The sequence below is a fragment of the Opisthocomus hoazin genome, chromosome 15, assembly GCF_030867145.1.
Source record: "Opisthocomus hoazin isolate bOpiHoa1 chromosome 15, bOpiHoa1.hap1, whole genome shotgun sequence".
In the NCBI taxonomy this organism is placed as follows: domain Eukaryota; kingdom Metazoa; phylum Chordata; class Aves; order Opisthocomiformes; family Opisthocomidae; genus Opisthocomus; species Opisthocomus hoazin.
The window spans coordinates 19,438,316-19,462,539 of record NC_134428.1 but is presented as its reverse complement, the minus strand read 5'-3'; the positions used below and the strand labels follow the sequence as shown (position 1 = coordinate 19,462,539).

The following is a 24,224-nucleotide window of genomic DNA, read 5'->3' as shown; positions in this document are numbered from 1 at the left end:
GCAGAGGATGGATGTTCCGCAAGAAGCAGAAGATCCCCTGCCCTCTCGCCACCAGGCTGAAGGAGAGCACCTGAGAGACAGCGGGGAATGGAAACGGGTCCCTGCTCGGGGCGGCAGGCGAATCCCCTCCTGGCCTCCCTCTCCACACCAGGTGCCCTGACGCAATAGGTATGAGGCAATGGAACCGGAGGGGCAGGCAAATGACGAGGCGGACGAAGGCCCACGCACGGGCTTGCCCAGACCTAGGCAGTCAGCCCCACGCATCACGACTGCCTCCATGAAGAAAAAGGCAAGATTCCAGTCTTCTAGGCTTTCCGGCATATACAAAAGTCGAGAACAAAATGCACAACCGTAAAACCAGTCCAAGCTGAAGTGCTGGAGATTATTCGGCAAGTTTCCCATGCACTCTGAACCGATAAAGGCAGGTATATTCCGGATGTCCCCAGTTAGAAAACACTCTCAGTTCCACTATTTGGAATGCGTTTTCACTTTTCTCCTGCAGAAGGAAAAAACAAACACACAAACCAGAGTTCGGTTTGGAGTATAAACAGGTGCAACTGAAGGTGCTTTCCTTCATTCCTGCAACTACCAACTTTGATTAACAACTGAGTGATGCCTTGGGAACCTTCTGCCACTTGGAACAGAACCTTCTTTGCCTTACAACCGGTTTGTTGGGGTTTTTTTTGTGAAGGGAGTCAGAAGCAGCATGAAGCAGACTCCTCATACGTTCGGTATCTTCACACCACTTGTGTCCACCTGGCACAAAACTTTCCTCCCCTCTAAACTATCCGAACCTTAGGTTTTGAGGCAGATCAGTAGCTACTTTCCACCTCAGTTTCTACGGTGCCCAACAGAGAATGAAGCCTTTTTCCTTCACTGCTCATTGTGCACTACCCTAGAAAATATGCGTGTGCTTCTTCTGACACTTGAAATCTTCTCATCCAGACTTACCATCACTGGAAAGGTCTGCAGTGGTTCTCCGTCTTGGTCGTAGACATACTGTCCTAGAAGCTTGCCGCCTTCTTGATATTCATTATCTAGACCCTAGAACAACAGGAGAAAGACGTTTGCTTCCATCACATTTCAAGTCAAACCAAAGCCAGAAGCATGCCTACCTAACTGCCTGTCAACGCAAGTCTCTGAAACCGAGGTCAGAATACTTCCCGTGGAACTTCATGCTTCTTCAGCCACAGCTCTGCATTTGACTTTCCTGAACTGCAAAGAGCTGTGCTATGTTTGTATGTTGCTGTTTTCATGGTCAAACCCCATCATTTCCATGGCACAACCAAGATCGCAGTGTACAATGTAAACTGCTCAGGACAAACAAGAATGAGAAAACAGCAACATCACAAACAAGACGGAAGCCAAGATTCAGATGCTTGCAGACGGCGGCTTCAGCATTTAATGGAGCTAGACAAATGTTCTCAGGGATCACAGCTACACTCTGATGTAGCCTGTGGTCTTCTGTTCTGCAGTCCTGCCTAAGCAGCTGTGGTGCTAGTTAAAATCAATTTAAAACACACTGAAGGCACATCACAGACAAGATGCAAAGCCAACACTGGGGAGGGAGAGGGTAAGCAGTAGGAGTGGTGGAAGGATGGAACAGTTCCAGTGCCTGAAAGAACGATACCAAATCAAAAACAGTCACCTCCCTCCAAAAATATTTACTACTGTATAAAGCAGGAAAAAAAGAAACAGCTCCCTCAAAATTAGCTGCAACACTTCTTATTCCTAATCTCAAAGCTGATTACAAAAACAGCAATTTTAAAAGCAAGCAGTTTCTCTCCTTAGCTGTCCTCCCTTCAGTCCTTATTTTCCAAGATCTGCGCCACAAATATTCTTTATGCATACAAATATCCTCTGAAGTTCACAGACAGACTTACATATACTGCAAAGCTCCTCAGAGCACTGGAGATCTCTCCTGTTGCTGAAAGTGCTTTTGGGATGTGTTCCAACGTAAAGGCAGTCGGATAGATCTTCCTTGAAAGTCGAACTACGAGATACCCCTGTGATCCTTTGAAAGCCCAGCAGTTTCCTGGATACACGTCCGGCTAGACAGGAGGAAAGGGGAGAGAACAGGATGGAACACAACAGCAACAACAAAACCTGCAGCCACAAGCATTTTGCCAGAAAGAGTTGTGGCGAATTCTGAATTATTAGGGACAGTCTTAGAGAGTAAGTGGCAGAATATAATCTATTTGGTAGCATCCTTCAGGGAGACAGCACATCCACCCAAACAGCCAGCAGCGTTTTGAAGATCCGCCTGGAGACTACTTCACAACAGGAACCTTCCCAGTGCTCACACTCTGCAGAAGTCCAGTGTACCACCCAAGCCTCCTAGCAGGGTCTTTGTTTTGCTAGAAGACGACTTGAGCAGTGCCCAGGAACTACCAGAAGAATGGCACTCTTGGGAACATCGTTCAAAGGACCCGTGCCCCACAGTGTGTTGCAGACAGAAACATCCAGCATCCAAGAAACAATCCAAACCCCTCAGCACAAAATAACATTGCTGAATTTCTTCACTCGGCCTTTAATTACCTGAATCACCGCCCTTGGAGGCTGAGAGAGGTACCACAGAGGAATTCCAAAGAGGCTGATCACTGCTGGTTTGCTGTCATAGGTTTCAGAACAGCGAGCACTCAGAATGCTGCCACCTTAAAAAAGAGGTATCAGGTTAGCCGAAATAATTACTCATTTCTTCCTGAAGACTTTTCAGCCAGAGATTTGTACAAAGCTTCGTGAACATACCAGTTCTTTTCCTCAAAACCAACTAGTAAAGATACTGTTCAAGTCTAGTCATTGGCTGGGGATACAATGCTTCTATCAAGTACAGTGTTCTTTTCAGCATGTTCAAGGTTTTTCACCTCAGAGGGCTAAAACATACACATTTTCCCTAGCGAGTTCAGTGGTGCGTACACCCCACGCAAGCAGATCTTTCGACATTTTTAGTAGATACTATAAAATAACACGAATCGTGAAAGTGGAGTTTCCTCCACTATTTACCTCCAGATTCCAAGGCGAAATCCACCATACCAGTCTTGTCTTGAGAGAAAAGTTTCAGGGCATTGTTTACAATAGTCTGGACTTGCTACAGATATACACACAGAAGGGGAGAAAGGGAAGAATTTAATAATATCAACTGATAAAGTAATTGATCTATACACATCTGTATACATGTAGAATAAGCATCTTTTTGAGATGCTGCACTCCATCGCAAGTCTTTGAAAGCCTCTCTCAAGACAGAGGCCATTTTTAGTGCATGGTTTTTTGGCTTAAAATACAAATTCATACTGCATATTGACTGGTGCTTTCTTCAAAAGTTGCATTCTTTCCCCCACCTTCCCCAGACCCTGAGCTGCATTGCTTTGGTATAGCTGTTTTTTTGGGAATTCTGCAATTTTCAAGATAGCATACTTTGGAAAAAAAAAAACAACATTCGCAACAGGCAACAAGCAATGCTGTAAGCGTACGCTTCATCAAGCATTTTCTGTAGTTCTCCCCATTTCAATTCATGTTCTAAACATCTCTTCAAGTCACTGACGTTTATATTGACTGCGATGCTCCAAAAAATGCCTAGAAAAGGACTCCTGACGGTTTTAGTTGAACTTGCGAGAACTTCAACTCACTCACCGCTTCTGTGATTCCACGAACCCCTGCATTAGTCACAGCCTTTGTTACTACTGCAGATGTTAGCTTTTGGCTTGTCACAGACATATGGAGAGCGATCTTCTGGAGGATCTGCAACTCTAGATCCCGCAGAAAAGGCTGCAAATCACTTTTGCTCACAAAATTGGACGCAAGCCTGAATCAAATGGCTAGCAATCTGCATTACTAAAACAGGATACGTCGATCACCACCCAAAAGCACCAACAACTGACTATCTTACCTTTTGCTCCAGTCTCACATCTTGAGGATGTTGACCCATCATATTTCGTATTAGCGTCAATGTTTCGCTTTTGTCACTTTTCTGGGCAACCTGATCTTGAAGGTTCTGGAGTAGAAGCATCACTTTGCTATATTTTTCATCAAGGTGATGGTATCTCTCAGACAGAAAGGCCATTTGCTTTTCCAGCTCACTTTCACGACCAGAAGCAAAGATGTCGATGGAATCCTAAGGTATACAGAATATTTTTTTAATATATGTAAAGATCAAGACATTTATTCACATTAGCCTTGTGTGTCAAGTAGTTCTTGCCAAATATTGAAGGCATGGCAGTTAAGAAGTCTTCCAAGATACCAGAGTTCTTCCCTAGACTGTTCTCCCTTACCTCTGGAGGTTGCACAGAGTGCAAAGAATCAGCCTGCGGTTCACGAACACGGAGAGAGTCCTCTGTTCTCTGTATTCTATCAATTTTGATCCAGTTCAACAAAGGTAATAGTGAGAAGCAGCCATCAAACCCCCAGAACCATATACCTAGATCACAAACAAAAGGCAAAAAGGGTGTTCAAGAGAATTCCCCCTGAAGACTGCTTAGATCTACAGGTCGTCTTCCTACTTCGTGACACAAGCTACCTTAAGTTTGCAAGCTAGACGTCACACAGCGCACACTACTCCAGTCTAAACAAAAATCAGTATGAGCCAGCTGTCAAACTGTGAAGTCAAGCACTCAAGCACGTTGGGGAACATCCATCAGTACCGCTCACACCGTTGTATGGCAGGCAGCTTGCGCTTATGTCTCATGGTATATCCTCAATCTCATACTACTGCGTCCCTGGGACCTAGATCTCATTTACCAATTAAGACAGGCCATGCTCACTGAAGGCAGATGTAAAAAACTGCTTTTTATCTCCATGGAAAATATCTTGCCCTGTACCCTACGTACTACATACCACATTGTTTCCACAGAAGCCCAAGTTTCTTCCAACTTTTGTTAGATATTAGGCAATCTCGCAGTTCACAAACATGACGCTTGTTTTTGCACTGTCTTAGCAAGAAGTAGCAGCACTTTCTACACAGGGTAGGGAAGTTCTTCCTTTCTTATTCTCCCTAGTACAGAGGATTTTCAATCCTGACTGTAAGTTTCTGCAAAGCTTCATCTTCTCCCCAGAGTAGTTTCTAAAGTTTTTAGGACATGCGAAGACATGAACCTGCTTTTCAGAAACAGCCCACCACTTTCAGCAAGTGTTCGAAACTGAGTTTGTTTATTTCAAAGAAGACAGCTGGCCTGGAATACTGTCAACTAACCAGTCTAAACAGCAGTATTTTAAGCAACTCAAGGATGGTCCAGAGCAAGGGAAAGACTTTGGATGAGTTGCTCAAAGAACCTAACCCCACTTTTACGGAGATTAACAACAATCAAAGCAATCGGTACACAACCTGCTCTTTGTGACCTCACTGATATTCTTATCAAGGCAGGTGAAGAAAAAAGGACTTCAGTGCATTTACCCACCCACTCTCACTTTCTAAAGAGCTCTACGAAATTAAATTGAGGGTATTCCTTTCACGGCAAGGGGAAGGCTACTGACTTGTCAGTACTTTGAAAGCTTGAATTGCTGCCCTAGTCACAAACAAACTTGCTCTTTTTTGCTTCTGCGTCTTCTTCATAAACCGAGAGCTCAACTAAAAACGCTCTCTTGGAACGGCTGCAGTAAGCATACACCGGTCTGTAGTATAACTAAGCGATTCACGTACCTAGTGGAAACAGGAGCGGCAGAAGAAACAGGAACAGCTTGTAGGTCTTTGGAAGGCATCTAGAGAAAGAAAGAGGAAAGTTCACATGAAACAACACATTTCTCCTCTTGTATTGTTTTATAACTGGGTAAATCATTTGCTCACAAAACACTTTTCTCAAAGGATACGCACCTCTTTAGAAGAAACACCTTGAGAAAAGACATCAGAGTAGCAAGTTGATACCATCCAGTTCTGAGTAACCTGTACATGCCAGAAGCTGCCCTCCCTAGAAGACAAAAAGTGGTAGCGCGAAATGTCATTACTGCGGCACGTGTTCAAAGGAACCAAGCAGAGGGACATGCAACTGTGGCCAAGAATGCTTTGCAGAGCAGAGAAATGCGTGAGCACAGCCAACGCATACATTTTTAGATTAGCAGATATGTCTGGCTTCATCTGAGGGACTGTAGATCTAGCAACCCAGTATTTTGCAAAGCATCTTGGTGACTGAAGTGTCTCAAATCATTTTCCTTTGCTGAATAAAGGGCACTCCACAGATTCTTGATGCCTCTGTCATTCAAGCTAGCGAACGCTCATCTCACAGGGAAGATGCTATCCCTCTAGAAGACTCCTGGAAAAACTGACTCTCACTAGAACAAAAATAAAATGTTAAAACCCCTTTATTCAAATCTTCTGCACACCAATACCTCATACCTTGCTTTCCTTTCAAGGCAGCTTTTCAACCTGTCAAGTGTACCAACTGCCCCAAAGTGGAATCAATTAACAATATGACTTCTTCTTTCTAACATACAAGGTGTATGCTGTCCCTACACCTTGTTTTTCCTAATAGGTAAGCAGTGTGCCAAGCTTGTACGAAAGCCTCTAGTGCATTGCTATCAGTATCGCCATCGCTAGTCACCATGGAATAAAATGCACTCGGAAAGAAAATGAAACCATAGTTAAATTTAGGGTTGCCTTCACCATCAAGACCTTCAAGGGGGAGAAAAAAAAAAAATTGGTCCCAAAAGTAAGGAAGCGCCACAATCAACTACGATATCTGACAAGAACTCCAAGTAAAAGTCCCACTAAAAGTCCCACTGATTTTAATACTGCAAAGAAAAGCCACTTTATGATTGGTATTGAATGCATTTTGCAGTCCACTACATGAACAGAAACAGATCCATACATTCAGACGTCAATGTAGTAGGGTAACAGACAGTGAAAAGCATTCTGCCACGGGAGCAGCAAACTAAATATGAATGACAACTGCACCTTTTCTTACCTCCCATCTGACTTGAAAGCAGCTAATTACAAGCTTATGCCGTTTCTGTTGCTTGGTAACTACTTCGGTACTACCGTATTTTAAGATTCTGTTTGAAGAGCCAGGTATTTGAAAGTTTCGAACACATTCTACTGAGATTGAAACAACTCCAGGGCACAGGCACACTGACTGGAAACAAATAGTCATTGACGGTTGGACTTGATGATCTTAGAGGTCTTTTCCAACGTACGATTCTATGATTCTATGATATAGTCATTTGTTGATCTTCTCCTACACAACACCTGGAGTATTGTCTACGTAAAGTATTCTCCTCTTCAACGAAAAAAGTAGGTTCCAGAAAAGCATACTTGTACCTCCTTGCAAAAACAAACCAGCCAGCCACAGACAAAAACCCCCTCAGGAAACACTGCAGTGCCACGAATTTGAAACTGTCAGGTGAAGGTATGTTAAGTTGAAACACACTTCTGGCTACGCACAAACAAGAGAAAGCTTTTCCTTTGGCTTTGCAAAGACAAGCTACGTGTTTACCATTCTTCAAATACAGTACTCTATGCACAGATGACAACAGAGAATTACATCTATACAATCTACGGTGCTGCATCACATATACGTTTGCCTGGCACATTCACTTGACTGTGCAACGCGTCCTGATGCTGACCACACCAGTAAATCAAGTTTACTCACTGGACTGTGAATTTCCAGCAGGCAGACATCTAAAACAAAAGAGTGAGTACGTGCACACGTCTGAGGGCAGAACGGAAACATGGATGGGGAAAGAGGGAAGATGAGGACACACGTTCATACACGCCAACCCAGAAGCAACTTCCCCACTTGAAGACACTTCAAGACCTCCCTACTTTAGCTACACTAGTTTAACTACCAGGAGTTTAAAAAAAAACAAGTGTTTTTAAAAGATTTCTTCATCTCTCAATCATTACAAATCTTTAACTCTGAACAAATCAAAAAATGGTTTTGTCTTTCATCCCTTTCTCTCTGGTTTATCCTACAGAGGCAAGTTTACAGGCAGACAAGCTTCCCATCATTACCCCAGGAACTCTACTCCGCACTTCGACATTTGATTCTCTCAGAACCCCCAGGAAAACTTACAATCAAGGCAAATCAGCAACACAAGGCAATCACTAACAGATTAAACAGAGGAATCGGCAGGAAAGAAACGTACTAAAACAGAAGTTTAGCCTCAAGCAGAAGCCTCATACTTACACTCGAAGGAAACACTGCTGCGTAGCTGAGCCGAGCTCCTTGCTACAGGGCACTGCGCAGCAGAAGACCAGCTTCTAGAACCACCCAGCATTGTGACCCAAGAATCTAAACGCTCCGGTGCTTTTCTCCAGTGTTCTAGGCTAGCTTTCTTAAGGCGTCTGTCCCTTCTTGGGCCACAGGGATGTACAGAGATGTCACACGTTATTTCCAACGTTCCTGGGGCTTTTGTTTCTAAAAAAATAATAAAAAAAAAGAGCTGAGCACAATATTGTCAATGAAAGCAGCTCCTTCTCCCCAAAATCCTAAACAAAAACACAAGCGTTAAAGACCCCAGAACATTACAAAGTAATAATGTCATTTGTATTGTAGAATCACGGGATCATTTAGGTTGGAAAAGACCTTGAAGATCATCAAGTCCAACCATGAACATAACACCGCCAAGTCTACCACTAAACCATGTCCCTGAGCACCACATCTACAAGTCTTTTAAATACCTCCAGGGATGGCGACTCAGCCGCTTCCCTGGGCAGCCTGTGCCAATGCTTGACAACCCTTTCAGTGAAGATATCTATCCCAGTATCTCCTCTAAACCTCCCCTGGCACAATCTGACAGGAAAAATTGTTCTAAGCATGCCCACAAAGTTATCAGGAACCCACTATTCTCTAATCGAGTTGTCCCCCAGTCCATTGCTATGACGAAGGTAACCCTTAGCCATCTGGGAGGGCATACAAAAAGCATTTCAGGTTGCACAGTGACTGTTGTTACCAGTCTCCAACTCAAAGCACATCTGAGCAACGTCAAAGCGAGTGCAAAAGTCACCTCACCTAAAGGTCCTCTGCTACTTTTGCATCCGATTTCTCCAGACTCCAAACCCAGCACGGACACATCAGCAGCACTGTTTTGCTACAAAACAGACAGATGCTGCTAGTGATGAACATATCGGTACAGAAAAGAAAACATCAACCAGAATTTTGTAGATTTAGTCTTTTCATCAACATCTACAGCTAAGGCACAGTACCAAGTCTCAGCATTCCCTTACACAAAAGTTATAGTCATTTGATGGCATCAGAAGAGAAGCTTCCAGGAAAGCAAAACAGATGTGGTTACGCTGGGTGCGTGGGAAGGCTCTGGAAGGCCGGGCGGGGAGGGGCAGGGCGGCGGGCCGGGCCCCACCTGAGGAAGAGCGTCCGGTACATCTGGTGCGCCTCGTAGCAGTCGCCCTTCTCGACGCTGGCGCGCAGCTTGCCCTCCACGCGCTGCACGCCGCCGCGGTTCCTGCCGCCGCCTTTGACGGCTTCCTGCTCCGCCGCCATCATCGCGGCCGCCATCGACGCAGCTGAGGGAAGGGGGCTCAGAGAGCGGAATGAACCCAAGCCCCAACATCTCAGGCACGAACTGGGGAGAGGGTATTGCAGACCGCTGAGACCCAGCCGGGGGGAGAGAGGAAGGGGGAGAAGGCATTTGGCAACAAAGCCCCTGCGTCTGCCCCTCGGGCAAGGGGCACTCCTTGGGTTTTACTGGCGTAGCGATTGCAGCAGGTGATCAAAAATACAGGAAAGAAACTTTGATTTCTTCTTTCAAGCATTACGCGCGCTTTCAAAAATTAAAACTCTTTTCTTTAAACATCTCACAGAATCACAGAATGGTAGGGGTTGGAAGGGACCTCTGTGGGTCATCTAGCCCAACCCTCCTGCCGGAGCAGGGTCACCTACAGTAGGTTGTAGAGGACCTTGTCCAGGCGGGTCTTGAATATCTCCAGAGAAGGAGACTCCACAACCTCCCTGGGCAGCCTGTTCCAGTGCTCCGTCACCCTCAGAGGGAAGAAAATCTTCCTCATATTCAGACGGAACTTCCTGTGCTTCAGTTTGTGCTCATTGCCCCTTGTCCTGTCACTGGGCACCACTGAAAAGAGCTTGGCCCCATCCTCCTGACACCCACCCTTCAGATATTTGTAAGAATTTATTAGGTCCCCTCGCAGCCTTCTCTTCTTCAGGCTGAACAAGCCCAGCTCCCTCAGCCTCTCCTCATAGCAGAGATGTTCCAGTCCCCTCACCATCCTTGTAGCCCTCCGCTGGACTCTCTCCAGTAGCTCCTCATCTTTCTTGAACTGGGGAGCCCAGAACTGGACAGAGTACTCTAGATAGAGGCCTCACTAGGGCAGTGTAGAGGGGAAGGAGAACCTTCCTCGACCTGCTGGCCACACTCCTTTTGATGCATCCCAGAATGCCATTGGCCTTCTTGGCAGCCAGGGCACACTGCTGGCTCATGGTTAACCTGTCGTCCACCAGGACACCCAGGTCCCTCTCCGCACAGCTGCTCTCCAGCAGGTCCGCCCCAAGCCTGTACTGATGCCTGGGGTTGTTCCTCCCCATGTGCAGGACCCTGCATTTGCCTTTGTTGAACCTCATCAGGTTCCTCTCTGCCCAACTTTCCAGCCTGTCCAGGTCACGCTGAATGGCAGCACAGCCTGCTGGTGTATCTACCACTCCTCCCAGTTTGGTGTCATCAGCAAACTTGCTGAGGGTACACTCTAACTCTTCATCCAGGTCACTGATGAAGAAGTTGAACAAGGCTGGGCCCAGTACTGACCCCTGGGGGACACCACTAGTTACCGGCCTCCAACTAGACTCAGCGCCGCTGATGACAACCCTCTGAGTTCTGCCATTCAGCCAGTTCTCAATCCACCTCACCGACCACTCATCCAGCCCATACTTCCTGAGCTTCCCTAGGACAATATTATGGGAGACTGTGTCGAAAGCCTTGCTGAAGTCTAGGTAGATAACATCTATGGCTCTCCCTTCATCTACCCGGCCAGTCATGTCATCGTAGAAAGCTATCAGATTGGTCAAGCATGATTTCCCCTTGGTGAATCCACGCTGACTACTCCTGATAACCTTCTTTTCTTCCACTTGCTTGTTGATGACCTCCAGGATAAGCTGCTCCATCACCTTTCCCGGGATGGAGGTGAGGCTGACCGGCCTGTAGTTCCCTGGGTCCTCCTTCTTGCCCTTGTTGAAGACTGGAGTGACACTGGCCTTTCTCCAGTCCTCCGGCACCTCTCCTGTCCTCCAGGACCTCTCAAAGAAGATGGAGAGTGGCTCAGCAATGACATCCGCCAGCTCCCTCAGCACTCGTGGGTGCATTCCATCGGGGCCCATGGATTTGTGGACGTCCAGATCGCTTAAGCGATCCCTCACACAGTCCTCCTCGACCAAGGGAAAGTCATCCTCTCTGTAGGCTTCCTCTCTTACCTCCGGGGCCTGGGATTCCTGAGGGCCTGCCTTGGCACTGAAGACTGAAGCAAAGAAGGCATTCAGTAGCTCTGCCTTCTCTGCATCCTCTCAACAGCATCTTGTCAGTTTGGAGGCAGCAGAGAAGAACAGACCGCACAGTGAAGGGCTCCGGAGCGAGTGATCGCACCGGGGAAACCTTTTCTCAGCGGCACAACAGCCGAGACAGCCGCCTGGCGAGAGAGAGCGTGCCCCCCCCAACCCCCCTCCCCCAAAGAAGAGTGGGGTCAAGAGTGACGGCGGCACCCTCCCCCCTCACAAAAGCTCCCCGAGGGAGCACGAGCGACCCGCAGTGCGGCCACCAGGACAGGCAAACAGGGCCTGCCACAGCAATTGGCACGGCAGTTGGCACGGCAGCTGGCGCAGGCAGGGCCCCGACGCTCGGCCAGCTACCGGGGTAAATTCAGCCGGTGGTCATCACTTGCTCAGCTGGTAGCTAGGGTCTCCACTCGCCTGAAAGCCGTCACCAGGCGGAATACGGCGACCCAGACAGAGCTCCCGCATAAACAGGCAGCTGTGCAGGTCTCTGGCTGCAGGGAGTGCCCGAGCCTGTCACTGGTATGGGAGGGCAGCAGGCAGAATGCCTGCGTGCGCTGTGACCAGGTGGATGATCTGCTCGTCCTGGTGGCAGAGCTTAAAGAGGAGGCAGAAAGGTTCAGGAGCATCAGGGAGTGCGAGGGGGAAATAGACTGGTGGAGCCATGCCCTGCCACCCCCGAAACAAGCGCAGAGGATGGATGTTCCGCAAGAAGCAGAAGATCCCCTGCCCTCTCGCCACCAGGCTGAAGGAGAGCACCTGAGAGACAGCGGGGAATGGAAACGGGTCCCTGCTCGGGGCGGCAGGCGAATCCCCTCCTGGCCTCCCTCTCCACACCAGGTGCCCTGACGCAATAGGTATGAGGCAATGGAACCGGAGGGGCAGGCAAATGACGAGGCGGACGAAGGCCCACGCACGGGCTTGCCCAGACCTAGGCAGTCAGCCCCACGCATCACGACTGCCTCCATGAAGAAAAAGGCAAGATTCCAGTCTTCTAGGCTTTCCGGCATATACAAAAGTCGAGAACAAAATGCACAACCGTAAAACCAGTCCAAGCTGAAGTGCTGGAGATTATTCGGCAAGTTTCCCATGCACTCTGAACCGATAAAGGCAGGTATATTCCGGATGTCCCCAGTTAGAAAACACTCTCAGTTCCACTATTTGGAATGCGTTTTCACTTTTCTCCTGCAGAAGGAAAAAACAAACACACAAACCAGAGTTCGGTTTGGAGTATAAACAGGTGCAACTGAAGGTGCTTTCCTTCATTCCTGCAACTACCAACTTTGATTAACAACTGAGTGATGCCTTGGGAACCTTCTGCCACTTGGAACAGAACCTTCTTTGCCTTACAACCGGTTTGTTGGGGTTTTTTTTGTGAAGGGAGTCAGAAGCAGCATGAAGCAGACTCCTCATACGTTCGGTATCTTCACACCACTTGTGTCCACCTGGCACAAAACTTTCCTCCCCTCTAAACTATCCGAACCTTAGGTTTTGAGGCAGATCAGTAGCTACTTTCCACCTCAGTTTCTACGGTGCCCAACAGAGAATGAAGCCTTTTTCCTTCACTGCTCATTGTGCACTACCCTAGAAAATATGCGTGTGCTTCTTCTGACACTTGAAATCTTCTCATCCAGACTTACCATCACTGGAAAGGTCTGCAGTGGTTCTCCGTCTTGGTCGTAGACATACTGTCCTAGAAGCTTGCCGCCTTCTTGATATTCATTATCTAGACCCTACAACAACAGGAGAAAGACGTTTGCTTCCATCACATTTCAAGTCAAACCAAAGCCAGAAGCATGCCTACCTAACTGCCTGTCAACGCAAGTCTCTGAAACCGAGGTCAGAATACTTCCCGTGGAACTTCATGCTTCTTCAGCCACAGCTCTGCATTTGACTTTCCTGAACTGCAAAGAGCTGTGCTATGTTTGTATGTTGCTGTTTTCACGGTCAAACCCCATCATTTCCATGGCACAACCAAGATCGCAGTGTACAATGTAAACTGCTCAGGACAAACAAGAATGAGAAAACAGCAACATCACAAACAAGACGGAAGCCAAGATTCAGATGCTTGCAGACGGCGGCTTCAGCATTTAATGGAGCTAGACAAATGTTCTCAGGGATCACAGCTACACTCTGATGTAGCCTGTGGTCTTCTGTTCTGCAGTCCTGCCTAAGCAGCTGTGGTGCTAGTTAAAATCAATTTAAAACACACTGAAGGCACATCACAGACAAGATGCAAAGCCAACACTGGGGAGGGAGAGGGTAAGCAGTAGGAGTGGTGGAAGGATGGAACAGTTCCAGTGCCTGAAAGAACGATACCAAATCAAAAACAGTCACCTCCCTCCAAAAATATTTACTACTGTATAAAGCAGGAAAAAAAGAAACAGCTCCCTCAAAATTAGCTGCAACACTTCTTATTCCTAATCTCAAAGCTGATTACAAAAACAGCAATTTTAAAAGCAAGCAGTTTCTCTCCTTAGCTGTCCTCCCTTCAGTCCTTATTTTCCAAGATCTGCGCCACAAATATTCTTTATGCATACAAATATCCTCTGAAGTTCACAGACAGACTTACATATACTGCAAAGCTCCTCAGAGCACTGGAGATCTCTCCTGTTGCTGAAAGTGCTTTTGGGATGTGTTCCAACGTAAAGGCAGTCGGATAGATCTTCCTTGAAAGTCGAACTACGAGATACCCCTGTGATCCTTTGAAAGCCCAGCAGTTTCCTGGATACACGTCCGGCTAGACAGGAGGAAAGGGGAGAGAACAGGATGGAACACAACAGCAACAACAAAACCTGCAGCCACAAGCATTTTGCCAGAAAGAGTTGTGGCGAATTCTGAATTATTAGGGACAGTCTTAGAGAGTAAGTGGCAGAATATAATCTATTTGGTAGCATCCTTCAGGGAGACAGCACATCCACCCAAACAGCCAGCAGCGTTTTGAAGATCCGCCTGGAGACTACTTCACAACAGGAACCTTCCCAGTGCTCACACTCTGCAGAAGTCCAGTGTACCACCCAAGCCTCCTAGCAGGGTCTTTGTTTTGCTAGAAGACGACTTGAGCAGTGCCCAGGAACTACCAGAAGAATGGCACTCTTGGGAACATCGTTCAAAGGACCCGTGCCCCACAGTGTGTTGCAGACAGAAACATCCAGCATCCAAGAAACAATCCAAACCCCTCAGCACAAAATAACATTGCTGAATTTCTTCACTCGGCCTTTAATTACCTGAATCACCGCCCTTGGAGGCTGAGAGAGGTACCACAGAGGAATTCCAAAGAGGCTGATCACTGCTGTTTTGCTGTCATAGGTTTCAGAACAGCGAGCACTCAGAATGCTGCCACCTTAAAAAAGAGGTATCAGGTTAGCCGAAATAATTACTCATTTCTTCCTGAAGACTTTTCAGCCAGAGATTTGTACAAAGCTTCGTGAACATACCAGTTCTTTTCCTCAAAACCAACTAGTAAAGATACTGTTCAAGTCTAGTCATTGGCTGGGGATACAATGCTTCTATCAAGTACAGTGTTCTTTTCAGCATGTTCAAGGTTTTTCACCTCAGAGGGCTAAAACATACACATTTTCCCTAGCGAGTTCAGTGGTGCGTACACCCCACGCAAGCAGATCTTTCGACATTTTTAGTAGATACTATAAAATAACACGAATCGTGAAAGTGGAGTTTCCTCCACTATTTACCTCCAGATTCCAAGGCGAAATCCACCATACCAGTCTTGTCTTGAGAGAAAAGTTTCAGGGCATTGTTTACAATAGTCTGGACTTGCTACAGATATACACACAGAAGGGGAGAAAGGGAAGAATTTAATAATATCAACTGATAAAGTAATTGATCTATACACATCTGTATACATGTAGAATAAGCATCTTTTTGAGATGCTGCACTCCATCGCAAGTCTTTGAAAGCCTCTCTCAAGACAGAGGCCATTTTTAGTGCATGGTTTTTTGGCTTAAAATACAAATTCATACTGCATATTGACTGGTGCTTTCTTCAAAGGTTGCATTCTTTCCCCCACCTTCCCCAGACCCTGAGCTGCATTGCTTTGGTATAGCTGTTTTTTTGGGAATTCTGCAATTTTCAAGATAGCATACTTTGGAAAAAAAAAAACAACATTCGCAACAGGCAACAAGCAATGCTGTAAGCGTACACTTCATCAAGCATTTTCTGTAGTTCTCCCCATTTCAATTCATGTTCTAAACATCTCTTCAAGTCACTGACGTTTATATTGACTGCGATGCTCCAAAAAATGCCTAGAAAAGGACTCCTGACGGTTTTAGTTGAACTTGCGAGAACTTCAACTCACTCACCGCTTCTGTGATTCCACGAACCCCTGCATTAGTCACAGCCTTTGTTACTACTGCAGATGTTAGCTTTTGGCTTGTCACAGACATATGGAGAGCGATCTTCTGGAGGATCTGCAACTCTAGATCCCGCAGAAAAGGCTGCAAATCACTTTTGCTCACAAAATTGGACGCAAGCCTGAATCAAATGGCTAGCAATCTGCATTACTAAAACAGGATACGTCGATCACCACCCAAAAGCACCAACAACTGACTATCTTACCTTTTGCTCCAGTCTCACATCTTGAGGATGTTGACCCATCATATTTCGTATTAGCGTCAATGTTTCGCTTTTGTCACTTTTCTGGGCAACCTGATCTTGAAGGTTCTGGAGTAGAAGCATCACTTTGCTATATTTTTCATCAAGGTGATGGTATCTCTCAGACAGAAAGGCCATTTGCTTTTCCAGCTCACTTTCACGACCAGAAGCAAAGATGTCGATGGAATCCTAAGGTATACAGAATATTTTTTTAATATATGTAAAGATCAAGACATTTATTCACATTAGCCTTGTGTGTCAAGTAGTTCTTGCCAAATATTGAAGGCATGGCAGTTAAGAAGTCTTCCAAGATACCAGAGTTCTTCCCTAGACTGTTCTCCCTTACCTCTGGAGGTTGCACAGAGTGCAAAGAATCAGCCTGCGGTTCACGAACACGGAGAGAGTCCTCTGTTCTCTGTATTCTATCAATTTTGATCCAGTTCAACAAAGGTAATAGTGAGAAGCAGCCATCAAACCCCCAGAACCATATACCTAGATCACAAACAAAAGGCAAAAAGGGTGTTCAAGAGAATTCCCCCTGAAGACTGCTTAGATCTACAGGTCGTCTTCCTACTTCGTGACACAAGCTACCTTAAGTTTGCAAGCTAGACGTCACACAGCGCACACTACTCCAGTCTAAACAAAAATCAGTATGAGCCAGCTGTCAAACTGTGAAGTCAAGCACTCAAGCACGTTGGGGAACATCCATCAGTACCGCTCACACCGTTGTATGGCAGGCAGCTTGCGCTTATGTCTCATGGTATATCCTCAATCTCATACTACTGCGTCCCTGGGACCTAGATCTCATTTACCAATTAAGACAGGCCATGCTCACTGAAGGCAGATGTAAAAAACTGCTTTTTATCTCCATGGAAAATATCTTGCCCTGTACCCTACGTACTACATACCACATTGTTTCCACAGAAGCCCAAGTTTCTTCCAACTTTTGTTAGATATTAGGCAATCTCGCAGTTCACAAACATGACGCTTGTTTTTGCACTGTCTTAGCAAGAAGTAGCAGCACTTTCTACACAGGGTAGGGAAGTTCTTCCTTTCTTATTCTCCCTAGTACAGAGGATTTTCAATCCTGACTGTAAGTTTCTGCAAAGCTTCATCTTCTCCCCAGAGTAGTTTCTAAAGTTTTTAGGACATGCGAAGACATGAACCTGCTTTTCAGAAACAGCCCACCACTTTCAGCAAGTGTTCGAAACTGAGTTTGTTTATTTCAAAGAAGACAGCTGGCCTGGAATACTGTCAACTAACCAGTCTAAACAGCAGTATTTTAAGCAACTCAAGGATGGTCCAGAGCAAGGGAAAGACTTTGGATGAGTTGCTCAAAGAACCTAACCCCACTTTTACGGAGATTAACAACAATCAAAGCAATCGGTACACAACCTGCTCTTTGTGACCTCACTGATATTCTTATCAAGGCAGGTGAAGAAAAAAGGACTTCAGTGCATTTACGCACCCACTCTCACTTTCTAAAGAGCTCTACGAAATTAAATTGAGGGTATTCCTTTCACGGCAAGGGGAAGGCTACTGACTTGTCAGTACTTTGAAAGCTTGAATTGCTGCCCTAGTCACAAACAAACTTGCTCTTTTTTGCTTCTGCGTCTTCTTCATAAACCGAGAGCTCAACTAAAAACGCTCTCTTGGAACGGCTGCAGTAAGCATACACCGGTCTGTAGTATAACTAAGCGATTCACGTACCTAGTGGAAACAGGAGCGGCAGAAGAAACAGGAACAGCTTGTAGGTCTTTGGAAGGCATCTAGAGAAAGAAAGAGGAAAGTTCACATGAAACAACACATTTCTCCTCTTGTATTGTTTTATAACTGGGTAAATCATTTGCTCACAAAACACTTTTCTCAAAGGATACGCACCTCTTTAGAAGAAACACCTTGAGAAAAGACATCAGAGTAGCAAGTTGATACCATCCAGTTCTGAGTAACCTGTACATGCCAGAAGCTGCCCTCCCTAGAAGACAAAAAGTGGTAGCGCGAAATGTCATTACTGCGGCACGTGTTCAAAGGAACCAAGCAGAGGGACATGCAACTGTGGCCAAGAATGCTTTGCAGAGCAGAGAAATGCGTGAGCACAGCCAACGCATACATTTTTAGATTAGCAGATATGTCTGGCTTCATCTGAGGGACTGTAGATCTAGCAACCCAGTATTTTGCAAAGCATCTTGGTGACTGAAGTGTCTCAAATCATTTTCCTTTGCTGAATAAAGGGCACTCCACAGATTCTTGATGCCTCTGTCATTCAAGCTAGCGAACGCTCATCTCACAGGGAAGATGCTATCCCTCTAGAAGACTCCTGGAAAAACTGACTCTCACTAGAACAAAAATAAAATGTTAAAACCCCTTTATTCAAATCTTCTGCACACCAATACCTCATACCTTGCTTTCCTTTCAAGGCAGCTTTTCAACCTGTCAAGTGTACCAACTGCCCCAAAGTGGAATCAATTAACAATATGACTTCTTCTTTCTAACATACAAGGTGTATGCTGTCCCTACACCTTGTTTTTCCTAATAGGTAAGCAGTGTGCCAAGCTTGTACGAAAGCCTCTAGTGCATTGCTATCAGTATCGCCATCGCTAGTCACCATGGAATAAAATGCACTCGGAAAGAAAATGAAACCATAGTTAAATTTAGGGTTGCCTTCACCATCAAGACCTTCAAGGGGGAGAAAAAAAAAAAATTGGTCCCAAAAGTAAGGAAGCGCCACAATCAACTACGATATCTGACAAGAACTCCAAGTAAAAGTCCCACTAAAAGTCCCACTGATTTTAATACTGCAAAGAAAAGCCACTTTATGATTGGTATTGAATGCATTTTGCAGTCCACTACATGAACAGAAACAGATCCATACATTCAGACGTCAATGTAGTAGGGTAACAGACAGTGAAAAGCATTCTGCCACGGGAGCAGCAAACTAAATATGAATGACAACTGCACCTTTTCTTACCTCCCATCTGACTTGAAAGCAGCTAATTACAAGCTTATGCCGTTTCTGTTGCTTGGTAACTACTTCGGTACTACCGTATTTTAAGATTCTGTTTGAAGAGCCAGGTATTTGAAAGTTTCGAACACATTCTACTGAGATTGAAACAACTCCAGGGCACAGGCACACTGACTGGAAACAAATAGTCATTGACGGTTGGACTTGATGATCTTAGAGGTCTTTTCCAACGTACGATTCTATGATTCTATGATATAGTCATTTGTTGATCTTCTCCTACACAACACCTGGAGTATTGTCTACGTAAAGTATTCTCCTCTTCAACGAAAAAAGTAGGTTCCAGAAAAGCATACTTGTACCTCCTTGCAAAAACAAACCAGCCAGCCACAGACAAAAACCCCCTCAGGAAACACTGCAGTGCCACGAATTTGAAACTGTCAGGTGAAGGTATGTTAAGTTGAAACACACTTCTGGCTACGCACAAACAAGAGAAAGCTTTTCCTTTGGCTTTGCAAAGACAAGCTACGTGTTTACCATTCTTCAAATACAGTACTCTATGCACAGATGACAACAGAGAATTACATCTATACAATCTACGGTGCTGCATCACATATACGTTTGCCTGGCACATTCACTTGACTGTGCAACGCGTCCTGATGCTGACCACACCAGTAAATCAAGTTTACTCACTGGACTGTGAATTTCCAGCAGGCAGACATCTAAAACAAAAGAGTGAGTACGTGCACACGTCTGAGGGCAGAACGGAAACATGGATGGGGAAAGAGGGAAGATGAGGACACACGTTCATACACGCCAACCCAGAAGCAACTTCCCCACTTGAAGACACTTCAAGACCTCCCTACTTTAGCTACACTAGTTTAACTACCAGGAGTTTAAAAAAAAACAAGTGTTTTTAAAAGATTTCTTCATCTCTCAATCATTACAAATCTTTAACTCTGAACAAATCAAAAAATGGTTTTGTCTTTCATCCCTTTCTCTCTGGTTTATCCTACAGAGGCAAGTTTACAGGCAGACAAGCTTCCCATCATTACCCCAGGAACTCTACTCCGCACTTCGACATTTGATTCTCTCAGAACCCCCAGGAAAACTTACAATCAAGGCAAATCAGCAACACAAGGCAATCACTAACAGATTAAACAGAGGAATCGGCAGGAAAGAAACGTACTAAAACAGAAGTTTAGCCTCAAGCAGAAGCCTCATACTTACACTCGAAGGAAACACTGCTGCGTAGCTGAGCCGAGCTCCTTGCTACAGGGCACTGCGCAGCAGAAGACCAGCTTCTAGAACCACCCAGCATTGTGACCCAAGAATCTAAACGCTCCGGTGCTTTTCTCCAGTGTTCTAGGCTAGCTTTCTTAAGGCGTCTGTCCCTTCTTGGGCCACAGGGATGTACAGAGATGTCACACGTTATTTCCAACGTTCCTGGGGCTTTTGTTTCTAAAAAAATAATAAAAAAAAAGAGCTGAGCACAATATTGTCAATGAAAGCAGCTCCTTCTCCCCAAAATCCTAAACAAAAACACAAGCGTTAAAGACCCCAGAACATTACAAAGTAATAATGTCATTTGTATTGTAGAATCACGGGATCATTTAGGTTGGAAAAGACCTTGAAGATCATCAAGTCCAACCATGAACATAACACCGCCAAGTCTACCACTAAACCATGTCCCTGAGCACCACATCTACAAGTCTTTTAAATACCTCCAGGGATGGCGACTCAGCCGCTTCCCTGGGCAGCCTGTGCCAATGCTTGACAACCCTTTCAGTGAAGATATCTATCCCAGTATCTCCTCTAAACCTCCCCTGGCACAATCTGACAGGAAAAATTGTTCTAAGCATGCCCACAAAGTTATCAGGAACCCACTATTCTCTAATCGAGTTGTCCCCCAGTCCATTGCTATGACGAAGGTAACCCTTAGCCATCTGGGAGGGCATACAAAAAGCATTTCAGGTTGCACAGTGACTGTTGTTACCAGTCTCCAACTCAAAGCACATCTGAGCAACGTCAAAGCGAGTGCAAAAGTCACCTCACCTAAAGGTCCTCTGCTACTTTTGCATCCGATTTCTCCAGACTCCAAACCCAGCACGGACACATCAGCAGCACTGTTTTGCTACAAAACAGACAGATGCTGCTAGTGATGAACATATCGGTACAGAAAAGAAAACATCAACCAGAATTTTGTAGATTTAGTCTTTTCATCAACATCTACAGCTAAGGCACAGTACCAAGTCTCAGCATTCCCTTACACAAAAGTTATAGTCATTTGATGGCATCAGAAGAGAAGCTTCCAGGAAAGCAAAACAGATGTGGTTACGCTGGGTGCGTGGGAAGGCTCTGGAAGGCCGGGGGGGGAGGGGCAGGGCGGCGGGCCGGGCCCCACCTGAGGAAGAGCGTCCGGTACATCTGGTGCGCCTCGTAGCAGTCGCCCTTCTCGACGCTGGCGCGCAGCTTGCCCTCCACGCGCTGCACGCCGCCGCGGTTCCTGCCGCCGCCTTTGACGGCTTCCTGCTCCGCCGCCATCATCGCGGCCGCCATCGACGCAGCTGAGGGAAGGGGGCTCAGAGAGCGGAATGAACCCAAGCCCCAACATCTCAGGCACGAACTGGGGAGAGGGTATTGCAGACCGCTGAGACCCAGCCGGGGGGAGAGAGGAAGGGGGAGAAGGCATTTGGCAACAAAGCCCCTGCGTCTGCCCCTCGGGCAAGGGGCACTCCTTGGGTTTTACTGGCGTAGCGATTGCAGCAGGTGATCAAAAATACAGGAAAGAAACTTTGATTTCTTCTTTCAAGCATTACGCGCGCTTTCAAAAATTAAAACTCTTTTCTTTAAACATCTCACAGAATCACAGAATGGTAGGGGTTGGAAGGGACCTCTGTGGGTCATCTAGCCCAACCCTCCTGCCGGAGCAGGGTCACCTACAGTAGGTTGTAGAGGACCTTGTCCAGGCGGGTCTTGAATATCTCCAGAGAAGGAGACTCCACAACCTCCCTGGGCAGCCTGTTCCAGTGCTCCGTCACCCTCAGAGGGAAGAAAATCTTCCTCATATTCAGACGGAACTTCCTGTGCTTCAGTTTGTGCTCATTGCCCCTTGTCCTGTCACTGGGCACCACTGAAAAGAGCTTGGCCCCATCCTCCTGACACCCACCCTTCAGATATTTGTAAGCATTTATTAGGTCCCCTCGCAGCCTTCTCTTCTTCAGGCTGAACAAGCCCAGCTCCCTCAGCCTCTCCTCATAGCAGAGATGTTCCAGTCCCCTCACCATCCTTGTAGCCCTCCGCTGGACTCTCTCCAGTAGCTCCTCATCTTTCTTGAACTGGGGAGCCCAGAACTGGACAGAGTACTCTAGATAGAGGCCTCACTAGGGCAGTGTAGAGGGGAAGGAGAACCTTCCTCGACCTGCTGGCCACACTCCTTTTGATGCATCCCAGAATGCCATTGGCCTTCTTGGCAGCCAGGGCACACTGCTGGCTCATGGTTAACCTGTCGTCCACCAGGACACCCAGGTCCCTCTCCGCACAGCTGCTCTCCAGCAGGTCCGCCCCAAGCCTGTACTGATGCCTGGGGTTGTTCCTCCCCATGTGCAGGACCCTGCATTTGCCTTTGTTGAACCTCATCAGGTTCCTCTCTGCCCAACTTTCCAGCCTGTCCAGGTCACGCTGAATGGCAGCACAGCCTGCTGGTGTATCTACCACTCCTCCCAGTTTGGTGTCATCAGCAAACTTGCTGAGGGTACACTCTAACTCTTCATCCAGGTCACTGATGAAGAAGTTGAACAAGGCTGGGCCCAGTACTGACCCCTGGGGGACACCACTAGTTACCGGCCTCCAACTAGACTCAGCGCCACTGATGACAACCCTCTGAGTTCTGCCATTCAGCCAGTTCTCAATCCACCTCACCGACCACTCATCCAGCCCATACTTCCTGAGCTTCCCTAGGACAATATTATGGGAGACTGTGTCGAAAGCCTTGCTGAAGTCTAGGTAGATAACATCTATGGCTCTCCCTTCATCTACCCGGCCAGTCATGTCATCGTAGAAAGCTATCAGATTGGTCAAGCATGATTTCCCCTTGGTGAATCCACGCTGACTACTCCTGATAACCTTCTTTTCTTCCACTTGCTTGTTGATGACCTCCAGGATAAGCTGCTCCATCACCTTTCCCGGGATGGAGGTGAGGCTGACCGGCCTGTAGTTCCCTGGGTCCTCCTTCTTGCCCTTGTTGAAGACTGGAGTGACACTGGCCTTTCTCCAGTCCTCCGGCACCTCTCCTGTCCTCCAGGACCTCTCAAAGAAGATGGAGAGTGGCTCAGCAATGACATCCGCCAGCTCCCTCAGCACTCGTGGGTGCATTCCATCGGGGCCCATGGATTTGTGGACGTCCAGATCGCTTAAGCGATCCCTCACACAGTCCTCCTCGACCAAGGGAAAGTCATCCTCTCTGTAGGCTTCCTCTCTTACCTCCGGGGCCTGGGATTCCTGAGGGCCTGCCTTGGCACTGAAGACTGAAGCAAAGAAGGCATTCAGTAGCTCTGCCTTCTCTGCATCCTCTCAACAGCATCTTGTCAGTTTGGAGGCAGCAGAGAAGAACAGACCGCACAGTGAAGGGCTCCGGAGCGAGTGATCGCACCGGGGAAACCTTTTCTCAGCGGCACAACAGCCGAGACAGCCGCCTGGCGAGAGAGAGCGTGCCCCCCCAAACCCCCCTCCCCCAAAGAAGAGTGGGGTCAAGAGTGACGGCGGCACCCTCCCCCCTCACAAAAGCTCCCCGAGGGAGCACGAGCGACCCGCAGTGCGGCCACCAGGACAGGCAAACAGGGCCTGCCACGGCAGTTGGCACGGCAGTTGGCGCAGGCAGGGCCCCGACGCTCGGCCAGCTACCGGGGTAAATTCAGCCGGTGGTCATCACTTGCTCAGCTGGTAGCTAGGGTCTCCACTCGCCTGAAAGCCGTCACCAGGCGGAATACGGCGACCCAGACAGAGCTCCCGCATAAACAGGCAGCTGTGCAGGTCTCTGGCTGCAGGGAGTGCCCGAGCCTGTCACTGGTATGGGAGGGCAGCAGGCAGAACGCCTGCGTGCGCTGTGACCAGGTGGATGATCTGCTCGTCCTGGTGGCAGAGCTTAAAGAGGAGGCAGAAAGGTTCAGGAGCATCAGGGAGTGCGAGGGGGAAATAGACTGGTGGAGCCATGCCCT

At 47.0% G+C, this 24,224-nt stretch overlaps 2 protein-coding genes across 2 annotated transcripts; both read right to left on the bottom strand.

Annotated features, from left to right (window-relative positions):
• Window positions 1-382: 382 nt before the first annotated feature.
• Window positions 383-9,440, bottom strand: LOC142363193 (SUN domain-containing protein 1-like). The gene is made up of 11 exons (XM_075436066.1): window positions 9,286-9,440; window positions 8,769-8,827; window positions 7,520-7,603; window positions 6,483-6,598; window positions 5,515-5,615; window positions 3,631-3,802; window positions 3,004-3,088; window positions 2,539-2,654; window positions 1,884-2,051; window positions 952-1,044; window positions 383-496 (listed from the first exon to the last, which is right to left on the bottom strand). Exons 1-11 carry the CDS (start codon window positions 9,438-9,440, stop codon window positions 383-385), a joined length of 1,263 nt encoding a protein of 420 aa, XP_075292181.1.
• A 3,069-nt stretch (window positions 9,441-12,509) lies between these two features.
• Window positions 12,510-21,567, bottom strand: LOC142363192 (SUN domain-containing protein 1-like). The gene is made up of 11 exons (XM_075436065.1): window positions 21,413-21,567; window positions 20,896-20,954; window positions 19,647-19,730; window positions 18,610-18,725; window positions 17,642-17,742; window positions 15,758-15,929; window positions 15,131-15,215; window positions 14,666-14,781; window positions 14,011-14,178; window positions 13,079-13,171; window positions 12,510-12,623 (listed from the first exon to the last, which is right to left on the bottom strand). The coding sequence occupies exons 1-11, from the start codon at window positions 21,565-21,567 to the stop codon at window positions 12,510-12,512; spliced, it is 1,263 nt and encodes a 420-aa protein (XP_075292180.1).
• Window positions 21,568-24,224: the final 2,657 nt, after the last annotated feature.